At 40.5% G+C, this 14,080-nt stretch overlaps 1 protein-coding gene across 5 annotated transcripts in view; it reads left to right on the plus strand.

Moving 5' to 3' along the window:
* LOC116708569 (MAM domain-containing glycosylphosphatidylinositol anchor protein 2-like) overlaps positions 1-14,080 on the plus strand; it is a 239,582-nt gene that overhangs the window by 7,885 nt on the left and 217,617 nt on the right. For all 5 annotated transcript variants that reach the window (XR_004336709.1, XM_032546441.1, XM_032546443.1 and 2 more), the window contains exon 2: positions 6,811-6,950. Coding sequence is in view for 4 of the 5 variants with exons in the window: in XM_032546441.1 (XP_032402332.1) it covers positions 6,811-6,950 (140 nt within the window). In the remaining variant the exon portion in view is untranslated. The remainder of the gene's footprint in view (positions 1-6,810; positions 6,951-14,080) is intronic.

Here is a 14,080-nt window from a genome sequence, read left to right on the forward strand (position 1 = left end):
GTGCAACGATAGGGTTATCAAACCTACACATTTTCCTTCCTTTTTCATTAATTAGATTTCCTCTATACAAACACAGAACAGTGGACAAGATGCCCCTCAGACCTGTGAAGACGCTGTTGCAGTAATCAATGCGACTAAAGATAAACACATGGATGAGTTTCACTAGATCTGGCTGAGACATTAGTCATTTAACCCTGGAAATGTTCTTTAGGTGATAGAAGGCCGACTTTGTAACTGTCTTCATGTGGCTCTGAAGGTTCAGGTCAGAGTCCATCACTGCTCCCAGATTTCATGCCTGATCACTAGTTTCTAGCTGTAATAACTGAAGCTGTGTGCTGACTCTAGATCCCTTTAGGTCCAAAGATAATAACTTCAGTTATTGTTTCTGTTCAGCTGAAGAAAGTTTTGGCACATCCACACATTTATCTGTTCTAAGCATCTGTTGAGTGCTTTAATGGGTTCTGAGTCACATGGTGCCATTGTAATGCAGAGCTCTGTATCATCTACATAGCTAATCTTATTTTCTGCTATAACTTGAGCTAGTGGGAGCATCTAAAGATTTAATAAGAGGTATGTGCGCTATGGAATAAAATTTAGATCATGATATATATTGAGATGGGTGGCGGTAACAATATCACAATATGCTTTGTATAAAACTTACAATAGAAACAAAATTACATTCTAATTGAGTGAAATATATGTATTTGTATGTGTTAAAGCTTGTTTACATTCATTTGTTTCTTGTATGTAATGTTTAACAGTTTTTTATGTTGCTACCTATTATTAGCAACAATAGGCAGCAGTTTAATGTCAATGGTTAAATCAATCTATATATATACAGTACAGACCAAAAGTTTGGACACAACTGTGTGTCCAAACTTTTGGTCTGTACTCAATACAGACCAAAAATTTGGACACACTTTCTCATTGAATTCAATGAGAAGGTGTGTCCAAACCTTTGGTCTGAACTGAGTACAGACCAAAAGTTTGGACACACAGTTGTGTCCAAACTTTTGGTCTGTACTGTATATATACAGTATATACTGTATATACAGTATATATACACACACCACCTTTCACTCACACGCGGAGCTCCAAGACATGTGCAGTGGTTTTCTTTGAGTGGCAGAAGATGTCTGTCTAATCATCAGTAATAGAATTGCGCTGCATAAATCATAAGAAATCCGATGGCGACAGCTAATTCAGCAGTGCTTCGCTTTCACAGACGGTGGGGACTACGTCTAACTTTTTTCGTCACTTAGAAAAGAAGCTCATAGAATGGTAAGCTCCGTTGACGTGATGTTAGCAAAGCTAGCCGTACAGAGACACATAAGCATTTGTGATGAAAAAAAGTCACTCACTGCGCTGAATTATTGTGCGGAGGTGTTGACTAACGTGTCGCTTTTGGCGCCGGCGCAGCTGGCTGCTTGCAGACGCAGCTCCAGTTGTGTGTGTTAATCTGTGTATATTTGCTGTAACCGATTAAGGATCCGTGCTTAAAGAACCCATAGATCATCAGTTAAGCTTTCCACAATGGCTGGATGTGGTTCTGTCGCTGTTCTCCGCGTTCTTCTGCTACTTTTTCTACTCTTTGTTATGGAGAACCTCGCCGAACGGAGTAGCGACATTGTTTACTCGCGTGAACAGCTGATTGCGCTGTGTAAGCCTGCTGCTGCCCGGAGACAGGCCTGTGGTCCCAGAGGAGTTACGGAGGAGACGACGGGGCTGCAGGTCTGGAGTTAAACGGAGGGAGAAGAGGAGACGACACAAACCAGCGGTACCGGCGATTACTGTGGGGAACGTGAGGTCTCTGGGGAATAAGACGGACGAATTCACAGCGCTGGTTAGGACCCAGAAGGAGTACAGGAAGTGCAGTATCTTCTGCTTCACGGAAACCTGGCTGCACTCGCTTATTCCGGACTACAGCGTGGAGGTCCCTGGATTTTCCTTGGTGCGGTGGGACAGGGACTTTTCCAAGAGTCGGAAGAAGAAGGGCGGCGGGATTGCACTTTATGTGAGTGAGAGGTGGTGTAATCCCGGTAATGTTAACGTGAAGGAACAGATTTGTAGCCTGGACATTGAACTTCTGGCTGTGGGAATGCGGCCGTATTATTTACCGAGGGAGTTTACGTCCGCCATTTTGATCGCTGTTTACATTCCCCCATTAGCTGATGCAGCGGTGGCCTGTGACGTCATCAGCTCTACCGCAGCCAAACTCCAGACTCAACACACGGACGCCTTCATGGTCATCACAGGTGACTTTAACCATGCCTCATTGGACAAAACTCTACACAACTTCCAGCAGTATGTTGACTGTCCCACCACGGAAAACAAAATGCTGAATCTCCTGTATGCTAATGCCAAAGATGCATACAGCGCCACAGCCCTGCCCCCCCTTGGCAGGTCAGACCACATCTTGGTAAGGATGACTCCCAAGTATGTCCCTCTAGTGAGTAGGCAGCTTGTGCGCATCAGGACGGTGAGGAGGTGGACACAGGAGGCAGCTGAGGCACTGCAGGACTGCTTTGGGTCGACAGACGGGGATGTGCTCTGTGGGCCTCATGGGGAGGACATCGACAACATGTCTGACTGCATCACGGACTACATCAGATTCTGTGAGTGAGGACACTGTCATGCCAGCCTGGACCATGCGTTGCTTCTCCAACAACATACCCTGGATTACCAGCGACCTGAAGGCACTTTTAAACAAAAAGAAGATGGCTTTCAGGTCTGGAGATAAGGAGGAGCAGAGGAGAGTCCAGCGTGAACTCAGAGAGACACTGAGGACATGCAAGGACAACTACAGGAGGAAGCTTGAGTCCAAACTCGATGAAGGGGAAGGACACACAGACATCTGGGAGCCTGGATAGAGCAAACCAGTTTAACCAGTTTTTCAACAGGTTTAGCTCACCTCCTGCTACTCCCCTACCACCACCATCCCCCCACACATCCACACTGCCCCAAGTTGTTCAAACCACCTACCGGCATTCTCCTGCACACCACCTCTCCTTCAGCCCCCCATCCATCCCCTCCTCCCCTATCTCCACTGCAGACAACAACACCTACCCCCAGCTAACGGTGACTACAGGCCAGGTTAAGAGACAGTTGGAGCGATTACACCAGGGGAAGGCTGCAGGACCTGATGGCATTACACCACGGATCCTGAAGACCTGCTCCGGCCAGCTGTCCCCTGTACTGGTACACATGTACAACCTGAGCTTGAGGCTGGAGAGAGTCCCGCTGCGGTGGAAGACATCACATGTGGTTCCTGTTCCCAAGAAGCCAAGGCCATCCGACCCAGAGGACTACAGACCAGTTGCTCTCACATCTCATGTGATGAAGGTCATGGAGAGACTGGTCCTGGCCCAGCTGAGGCCTAGGGTGAGGACGTTTCTAGACCCCCTGCAATTTGCCTACCAGCCCTACTTAGGAGTTGACGATGCCATCATCTTCCTGCTGCAACGAGCACTTTCGCACCTGGATGGTGGAGGAGACACTGTGAAAATCACATTCTTTGATTTCTCCAGTGCCTTCAACACCATCCAGCCTCTGCTACTGGGTGAGAAGCTGGGTTACTGACTACTTGACAGGCAGGCCACAGTTTGTCTGTCTGGGCAGTGTCCTGTCTGATGTGGTGGTCAGTGACGTAGGAGCTCCACAGGGAACTGTGCTTTCTCCCTTTCTCTTCACCTTGTACACCACTGATTTCCAGTACAACTCTGAGTCATGTCACCTACAGAAGTTTTCTGATGACTCAGCGGTTGTCGGGTGTATAGGGGACGGAGGGGAGGGGGAGTACAGGACACTGGTGGATGACTTTGTGGAGTGGTCTGAGCAGAATCACCTGAGGCTCAACATTAGTAAGACCAGAGAGATGGTGATTGACTTCAGAAGGAAGAAGACACCTTCACGGCCACTGAAGATCAAAGGGGAAGTGGTGGAGGAGGTGGAGGATTACAAATACCTGGGAGTTGTAATCGGCAACAGACTGGACTGGGCATCTAACACTGACGCTGTGTGCAAGAAGGGGATGAGCAGACTCTACAGTATTTTTTAAGGAAGCTGAGATCCTTCAATGTGTGCAGCAAGATGTTGGAGATCTTTTATCACAGTGTTGTTGCCGGTGCCATCTTCTTTGCTGCTCTGTGTTGGGGAAGCAGCATCAGAGCCAGCGACTCTAATAGACTGGACAAAATCATCAGGAAAGCTGGCTCTGTACTGGGACTAAGGCTGGAGTCCCTGGAAACTGTGGTGGAGAGGAGGACACTGAAGAAGGTTCTGTCTATTAAGGACAATAAACAGCACCCTCTCCACCACATAGTGGACAGACAGCGGAGCACCTTCTCACATAGGCTGCTCCAGCTCTGCTGTCGTAGGTACAGGAAATCCTTCCTGCCACATGCCATCTCACTGTACAATAAAAGCTAAATCATTGTTCTGCACTAATCAGTCCGATTTTGCACAACTGCATTGTGGCACACTTGCTGTACATATATTTACATATACATACTGTATCTGCATTTTTTGAATCTTTGCAAGGACTGCTCTTAAGTTGTTTCTTATATTAACAGCATTTTATATTTTATTTTTATTTTTTATTTTATTTTATCTACAACTACTACTCAGTGGTAGTTGTTATTGTGTCTTGTCTCTATGCTGTAACTGCAAAGTAATTTCCCTGCTGGGATGAATAAAGTACTTCTATTCTATTCTATATATGGGACAACACTGTGTCTAAAAGTCTGCAACATGACATTCACGAATGATCCGAGTCTTCTGAACTTCTCTTTACTAGAAGATAGGACTGGAGCCTCACTGAGAGCCATTCTTTGCTCTGCGTACACTGCAGTAGCTATCATTATTTTATCTAATTATATACATTGATATTTATTTAATCAGCAAATAAAACACAAGAATGAAAGAGCACGCAGAGCATGCGCATTGCTCATTGATTGTTTCCGTTCAAAGTGGCAGCTATAACCTCTGCCATGATGGTAGACATTACAGCATTGTACTGCCTGGCTTCATGCAGTGGGAGGGAGGGTGAGAACAGTCAAGGTGAGCACCTTGTGCTTGGTTACTTCTTGCTTGTTGCTCTTTGGTCAGTGTTCATAGTTGAGCGTTGTTTACCATCAGGGCTTTGCCTCAATTGCTATGTTTAATGGTGCAGACAGTGGTGATTTCTGACATGAATGATATGGGCAAATGCCCAGGGCAGGGCTTATCTTTTTAGATAAGCAGAACAAACTCTTTGTTCTGCTTTTAATATTGGTTAAATTTATTTCAGCTCTAAGTATTTCATATCTAGGTGTTTTTATGGGAATGTGAATCTTTCAGATCAATTTGATTAGCAATTTAGATAATTTTTCAGATTTTATTGTGTCATAGAGGGGCGTTGGTCTTGGTCTTGCCTCGGTCTCGGGTTAGGTGGTCTTGACTACAATATTGGGAGGAGGGAATATATATGGTAAAATACAGGAGCACGGTGGGTAAAGGGTAGAAAACCATAGTTTCTCTTAGAATACACCCTCCATCCTGTGATGGAACTGGACCCAGTTCATCAATATGATGGGGACAGAGAGAAACTCTTGTCCCTGAGCTCAGGTCCAGAACCTGCTTTCTGATACAGACCCCCGCTCACTGTCCACCGGCAATCCTGAGCTAACACCCTGCACATTAATGTTGATGCATTGGAAGCACCGGATTTATACAGCATGATTAAACATAGCATACAAGTGAAAGCTAAGTGGTGACTTTTTGCCTGAATACGGAATAAAACACAGAACTGCATTTTGACTTTTTTGACCTTTTTGTACTGAGTAAGCCAGAATCCACGGTGCATCAGGTGACTATTTGAGTTAAATTCACCTTTTGTTTTGATCACCTTTAAGTCTAAAGATTTTTGATCTTTGAATTTGAGTTTTGGACAAATACAGTAGTCACTACAGACCTATTCCAGATTTGGTTGAATATATTATAAATTAATAAAGGATTATAGGAAGGCATAGCCAATACCCAGATAGACCACTAGGAAAAGTTATTGTTGATATTTAGAAATTTATTTAACAAAAACTCTGCCTATATTGAGAATAAAGCATGTTTAAATTACATGTTTTAGGGCAGCGGTCCAAAACCTTTTTAGTCACGCGGACCGGTCAGCCCTTCGCATTTTTGCTGCGGACGGGGGGGGGGGCGTTGTAAGTATTGAGTCCGATGCCGTTGTTGTTGTGGGGGGGGGGGCGCGTGCACGCGCTCAGTACTCCGATGTTGTTTTGTTACTCATTCTGCTGCAAGTTGGCTCAATTTTGACGCGCAAGACGTAACCGGTAAAATCCGCTTTAGGATTTTCAACAAAAAAAAATCCGGAAGTAGTTCATTATTTCTTCCTCAGCCTGGTACCAATTGGTTCGCGGACCGGTACCAGTCCGCGGCCCGGTGGTTGGGGACCACTGTTTTAGGGGACTCTATTTTGGAATGCCCTACAAAACATTACGTTGCACTCTCAGTGAATCACATAAATCTTCTGCATGTGATCAGGTTTAAAAGAACCCAGCTGAATTTTGTTTGGTATGTCTGTGTACTGAACCAATGGGTGGTACTGAATATTTTGGCATGAATACATGTACCATTCCACCCCTACTTGTCATTGTCTAATTGTCTTCAAAGACTCATGACTATAGAAGTCAGATTGAAACAATCTGTTGAAGCAGAACATACTGAATTATACAGATAGTAATAAAACATGTAACAGATTTTTAAAATAAGATGTTCATGTTTAACCTGCTACTCTATTTGTTTTGCGTTTCACAGCATCCCCTACAGTGCGGATTGTCCATGCAGGTCAGGCCTGTAATGTGGAGGAAGAGCAATATAGCGAGAGGGTTTACATCATCCGAGAGGGAGAAACTCTGGAACTCCAGTGTCTTGTCACTGGACATCCTCGACCACAGGTAATTATGTTCTTGATGTAAATGTTGCTTTAAGTTAACTAAAACTAAAGGCAACAAATGAAGCACTAGTTAGGTTGTTTTGTTACCACAGAAACAATCTGATGCTATGAGTTTAATCTTTGAGTATGAGCTCTGTTTGTTCACAAATACAAATTAATAAACTGTAATTATAACTGATTGCTTTTTATGTTGGCCAGTAAAACTACTCCCCCTCTCCCAGATTAAATCCAACACAGAAGTTGTTAGAGGTGCTGATGTTTTTAGCAGCACGAGGGGCCCCTATGTTCCATTTGACTATAATATATTGTTCAGTTTATAAAGTTTAAAAAACATTTATGAATAAGTGAATTTTTATCCTTGATTTAAATAAACTCTGTGTTTTCAGCTGTTTTACAATTTTCTGGAAGTTTTTTCCAGATTTGTGATGCATAGAAGCTGAATGCTGTTTCTCCACGTTTGGTTCTGGTTCTGGGGATGCAGAGCAGACCAGAACCAGAACCAGAACCAGAAACCTGAGGGGTCTGGAAGGTTGATACAACAGCAGCAGATCTTTAATGTATTGTAGGTTAAGTTGTTCAGTGATTTATAAACTAGGAACAGTATTTTGTCAAGATCTGTGTTTTTATTTCGAGTTTTCTGTGTCTGAGTCTCTGTGTTGTCCTGTCTCCCTTTGATTGTTCCCAGGTGTGTCTCTTTCCCTGATTACCTCTTGTGTATTTAATGCCACCTGTGTCTCTGCGTCTCTGTCGGGTCCTTGTCGTTGTATGTTTAGTCGTGTGCTGTCTATTCTGTCCTTCGTATGTCCAGTGTTACAAGTATTGAGCCCTGGCTTCTGCTTAGCTGTGCTGCCTGGATTGTGGACCGTTTTTGGATTCATTTGCACTATTATTTCACCATTAAAACCATCATTTTCACTGCAACCTGGATCTGCTGCGTTTCCCTCACCGCTATCTACAGTACACCACTTCATGACAATTTTATAGTCTATTGTCTGAGACAGGGAGCCAGTGGAAGGTCTTTAGAACTGGGTGATGTGCTCTATCTTTATAGTTTTAGTCAGAAAGCCAGCAGCAGTGTTCTGCATCAGCTGCAGCTGGAGGATTTATTTTAGGCAGATCTATAAAGATACTGTTGCCGTAATCAAAGCAACTAAGGATAAACACATGGATGAGTTTCTCTAGATCAGGGGTCACCAACACGGGCACTCAGTCGCCCGAGGGGACATTGTCAGTCACCAGTGGAGCTAAAAATAGCCATTGTCATTAGGGAGCACTGCCAAGAAAAAATTTAATTAAATGTTTTTACCTTGAAGTAATATTTGTTTATTTTTTGAAATAAAAAAAAAGTAAACTATAATGACGTTTAAAATAAATTGCTTTATGTATAAAACTCTTTTCTAGGGTTAAAGTTCAGAATTATGCAGAGATGCTTGCAGGATATTATTAGGATATTAGGAGGGCAGCAGTGCCTGCAGCTGTTTGACTGTTCCCACTCTGTACCTTAAGACTTTCCTTTAAGTGAAAAATGAAAAAAATAATTTCAGAAATTTGTATTATTTAACCCTCTTTACTATTAACAAAATTGTGGGGGAAAAAAATTCAATTTTGTGTGAACAGATCTTGTACATAGTGCACATCTGTGTGCGCTCTGGGGGTCAAAGGGCACGCCAAAGCCTAAATTTTATTGGTCAGTTTGCTTTTGTTTATTTGGCGGCTTTAGGCTTTTTCTGTGAGCTAAAAATTAATGAGCAGTTTGAACCTCCTGTAGTTCTAAGAATGGTCAGAGAGAGATATAGGCACCCTTCTGTCAAATTTTAATCGGAGTTTGATTGATGAGTGATTAATCATTAATTGATTTTAATTTCCAGTCACATGATGCCCCTCCCCCCATCCTGTCACCCCCCAACCCCATCCGATATTCCTTCCCCTTCTGACCTCTGTGTTTTAAAAATAATACAATTAAAGAATGAATAAACATTATGAGTTTTAATAGTAATACAATAAGTGTTAAATAATTGAGAATAATTTTGGAAAACAAATGTTTTCCAAAACATTGATTGTACTGTTTTCAGTACAACCGAAAACATCAGCTCACAGACCTCAACCTTCTGGATGTGCTGTGGTCACCATGCTTATTGATTATCAGCTCACAGACCTCAACCGTCTGGATGGGTTTTGGTCACCATGCTTATTGATTATCAGCTATCAGCTCTCAGGATTTGCAGCACTCCATCTGTGTGCCAGTGGCACATGTGACCACTTGTGAGCAAATTAAAACACAGTACAATTAGAGCACAAAAAACAATAAGTGATCATCAGTATCAAGATTAATACATAGAATGTCACCTTTCCTAGATAAGTTTAGATTTATCCATGCCATCTGTGTATGTGTGTATGGGTGCATGCGTGCGGGGTGTGTGTCGGCGTGTGTGGGTGTGTGCGTCCAGGCGCAATAGTAAACACATACCTCTAAAGAAAACCTACAGTTTAACTGTTTTACTGTATTATTTATGGTAGTACGACTAGTCAGTGCTAACTATAAGTTTGTGATTTCCTTCATCACTTAAATTTTAAACTCTTATAGATTTTTTTTTCTGTAACACTTGCTAGTGTGATACATGTCAGTAAAAGTTCCTCATCTGTACATGTACTTCTTAAGAACATGTGACAGACAGTAAAGAGGCCTATGTGAGGCTACTAAAATTTAACTTTTATCTTTCCGCAGTTAAAGAATTTGTCCAGACTTTTCCAGAATTTGGCCTGGCATCATTGTGAAGGATTTCGTTCAGTTTTTTTTTTTTCTTGCTGTTGAATCAACACTGATCTTCCCACTGCTTCATGCTTTCTCCAAAATAGTAAATCATGGTTTAAATACATTTGAAACTCTTTTTTTCTGTAACACTTGCTAGTGTGAAACATGTTAGTAAAAGTTCCTCATCTGTAAATTTGTTTCTGAAGAATATCTGACAGGGACAAAACAGGCCACGGTGAGGATACTTATATGTATCTTTCAGCTTTCCCTACAGTTGAAATTTTTTCATTACTAAAACTTTTAAATGATCAATGTGAACCATCAGTCTGTATTAAAATAGTTAATGTAATTCATATTATTTATTTAGATTTGATGTTTTAATGTGTGCCCTTGGATTTCTATTGATTTGTTGAATGTGTAAATATTTATCAAACTGAATGGCCATTCAGTTTTATATAGTTTTTTTTTCTCTTGGTGTTTGTTGCACAAATTCAAATATATGTTGGCTATCAACCAACAATTTAATCAGTGAATTTGTGTTTTTTTCTTAAATACTCCCTCTCACCGAGACTTACTTACATCTTCTGACAACTAGCCCCACTTATAATAACATTGACTAAGTTTGCTATTGGTACACTTTACCTAAAAATAAAAATTAAACATACTCACAACACAACCATGCTCCAAGAGTTGCTCACAACATGGTGAATTGTTTTGTTACCTTTAAAATGATCTGCAGCTTTTGTTCCTTGGTCCTAATGATGCTGTTCACTAATGTTCTCTAACAGACAGTACAACACCTCTTGTAATTGATAAGCTTATAAATGATCAATGCGAAGCATCAGTATGCGCTAAAGAAGATCATATCAGTCAGATTAAGTAAAATATCATTATACTCAAAGCAATCAAAATTATATTTCTCTGAAAGGTAATTTCTCCTTTTCAGGGAACTTAGACTGTATGAAAGGAATCAGTGAAATATACTATGAAATATTTAATTTGCAGAATCCCGATAATAAAACTTCAATTATGAATTGAATGATTACATTGCATCTAGACACAAAAGAATCAACCGTTAATTTGTAATCATACTATGTAAATCTGAACAAACAAGAAACTTGACTACCTCAAGGGATTTCTCACATTGGAGAATAAACCGTCTGACTTTCTTTAGCCGACTAAATTTAACCTTACCAAAGTTTTGCCTTGGAGCAAACAGGTACCGAGTTTGAAGCGTGGATCAGATGCCTTCAGCCATCTGCTAAAGCTAGACTCCGGCCTTCCTCACTGTAAAATAAAACATTAGACTTAAAAAAGTTCAAGTGAACATCACTTAATTATCATCGACTTGTTATTTGTACTCATCTTAAGCAAGTGGCAGGAACATTTGGATATTAAAAAAAAAAAAAAATGCTTTATAAGTTAATCTATTTAAGTTGAGTCCATGCAACAACTAAGATAAAATAAAAAGTGAACTATTGGAAAGTAGTGAGGATTTTGGGTGGTAAAAGTTGAACATTTTAACATGCCCAGACACTACGCCATTTCTGCTCAAGCAAACCAAAAGGTTTTGAACAGAACAACCATGTCAAATGATGAGACCATGTATCTTTAATCTATGTAGCAAATATACTGCTCAAAAAAATAAAGGGAACACTTTAAGTGTTAAACACCTGTTTAAGTGTTCCCTTTATTTTTTTGAGCAGTGTATATTGCTGCTGCTGTAAGCAGAAAATAAAAGAAGTTTTACGGAGAATAATATTTTGGATGAGTTTAAGAATATTGTTTGCCAAAATCACACGGTGTAACTACACTTGTCTTTTATATGTTGCAGTAATTGAATCTTTTTGAGGCAATTGGTTTGCATAAATTAAAGTAAATATGACCTATTTTCCTGCTCCACATACTTAGTTAGCAATTTGCCAGTTGCCAGTTGCCAATTTCTCCAGATGTACCCTGTTCCAGAGTGATGGGCGCATCAGGGTAAGAAGAGAGGCAGGTGAAGTGATGCACCCATCATGCCTAGTGCCTACTGTACAAGCCTGTGGGGGCAGTGCTATGATCTGGGGTTGCTGCAGTTGGTCAGGTCTAGGTTCAGCAACATTATGTGCCCAAAGAATGAGGTCAGCTGACTACCTGAATATACTGAATGACCAGGTTATTCCATCAATGGATTTTGTCTTCCCAAACTGGTGGGTTCGGTACCTCAAAAAAGGTTAAGAATCACTGATTTAGACCAAAAAGGAAAGTTATTAGTTATACTCTACAATTCAGAGTAGAATTCAATTTTTAACGAGATCCAAATTTTTTAAAGTTTTGACCAACCTTAAAGTGTCTTCAGCTCGTGGAGCCGTTTCAGTGAAGTTAGCATTCATGGAGGGAAACTTGCTGTTGCTGTTCTGCTCGGTCAGAATGTTGCTGATATCAGAAAAATCTGCTGTCATGTAATGAGCTGGAAAAAAAAAAAAATTAACACACATGTTTGCAAAAGGAAGTGGCATTGTGTTTTCACTTAAGACTTATAAAATAGTTTCATGATTTTGGTTATGCCTGTAAAATTTAAACTGAGGTAACACTGAACAATGAATCGTTGGGTAAATAGTTTGAAAAAGAAAAGGTATTAAAGACACGCTAACCTAAATGGCTGCAAATGCAACCATTGCTGAAAATGAATCAGACTCATGTGTAATGTTTTGCCTTAGTGTAATGTATGACCTCTCTGCAAAAATTTGAGTGACTAAGCTTTATTCTGTTTTAAACCCCTGCTATTTGATCAGTTTGATTTTAGAAGGGGAACAATTACTTTTTGTTTTATTTATAACAGAAACATAAAATCTACTCTTTTTACATCTTTAAGATGACTAGAACAAGACTCACTGTGTACACTGAGGGCGATGAGTTCAGCCAAAAGTAAGACATTCAGGATTCCCAAACATACAGCCGCACGGAGGCAGAGCCTCTCTTTGGAGCTGCTCCAACCTTAACAAAAACCTCAACCTTAGCAAAATTGAATTAAATACACACTAGATTTCTCTGTAACTTCGTTCTTACCTGTGTGATTAGATGCAGTTTGTCCAACAGGTTCCATATTGACGTAAATTTCCTCCATCGCTTCAGACTCTGTGCTGGCTTTAAACATTGACTATAAAATCCACAGCAGTAGTGGAACTAAGTGAAAAAAAACTGTGGGAAAGAGATGAGATGTCTGGTGTTCAACAAAACAAAAGGTAAACGTATTTTACAGATAACAACCAAATAAAGAAATTCATGAGCGCAGATTCAATATTAATTTCTTGAATATCTTACACAACATAAAATTCTTGAAGGTTTCAATAGTTTCATAAATTCATATTTGCTGATTCGGTTCTGTATCAATGAATATTTATTTCTCCCTTTTCTTCGTTTTCCTTCAGCTTGGTTAATCCTACTCATAATAAACACATTACACTTTTCCATGGGTGAAAAAATAATTGACTCTTTCCATCTTTAAGATGACACAAAATTAAAAATAGCTTTAAATCACTGATATAAGGATGAAAAAATACATCTGATGTTGTGATGTTCTTGCTTCATCTTGCTCCTGCAGATGGCTGTGTCCAAAAATATTTCCTAAAGATTGTTGGAGCAGATGACTGGTTCCCTCCTTGGTCATATGGACCCAACAGTTTTACAGGTCTCATTCTGTCCTGATAACTAGTCACAGCCTTGCTCTCGGTAAAAACAACTATCATCTTTGTATTTTGCTTTCTAAATCCTCTTTTAACCCTGTTTCTTGTCCAGTAGCAGAAACACTTACATTAAGAAACCACAGGTGTTGAACTGAAATCCTCCTTTAGTCCAGAAAATGTAAAATCCCTGAATTGCATTATTACAAAACTTCTATAACCGTTGGATCGAATAATTATGGAATTGTACGTATTTATTCATATTTTAAAGATATGTACTTTTAGGACTGCCATCTAGTAAAAACAAGCTGCATGAGCTGGCTAGTACTGTCTAAAACTCTGTCACCATATCTTCTAAAACAGCCATGAGGCAGATCAACAGTTTGACAAACGGTTTGCTTTGTGAAGCACCGCCTCACTGGGAGGAATCAAAAGGGAATCACGTGCAAGTTGGGCGGGTTAAAGTAAGAGAAACCAGATACTCCATTCAGAGCATGCTGAAGACCAGCAAGCAAAACATTCACAGAGTGCATATAGTAGAATATCAGAGTTCAGGAGATACAGGATAGAAGATTTGACTCTATCAAGACATTGCCCAGAAGTTCAGACTGGAAAGCTAACTGGCAAATTGCTAACTAAGTATGTGGAGCAGGAAAATAGGTCATATTTACTTTAATTTATGCAAACCAATTGCCTCAAAAAGATTCAATTACT

Source organism: Xiphophorus hellerii, chromosome 19 (genome assembly GCF_003331165.1).
Source record: "Xiphophorus hellerii strain 12219 chromosome 19, Xiphophorus_hellerii-4.1, whole genome shotgun sequence".
Classification (NCBI taxonomy): Eukaryota; Metazoa; Chordata; class Actinopteri; order Cyprinodontiformes; family Poeciliidae; genus Xiphophorus; species Xiphophorus hellerii.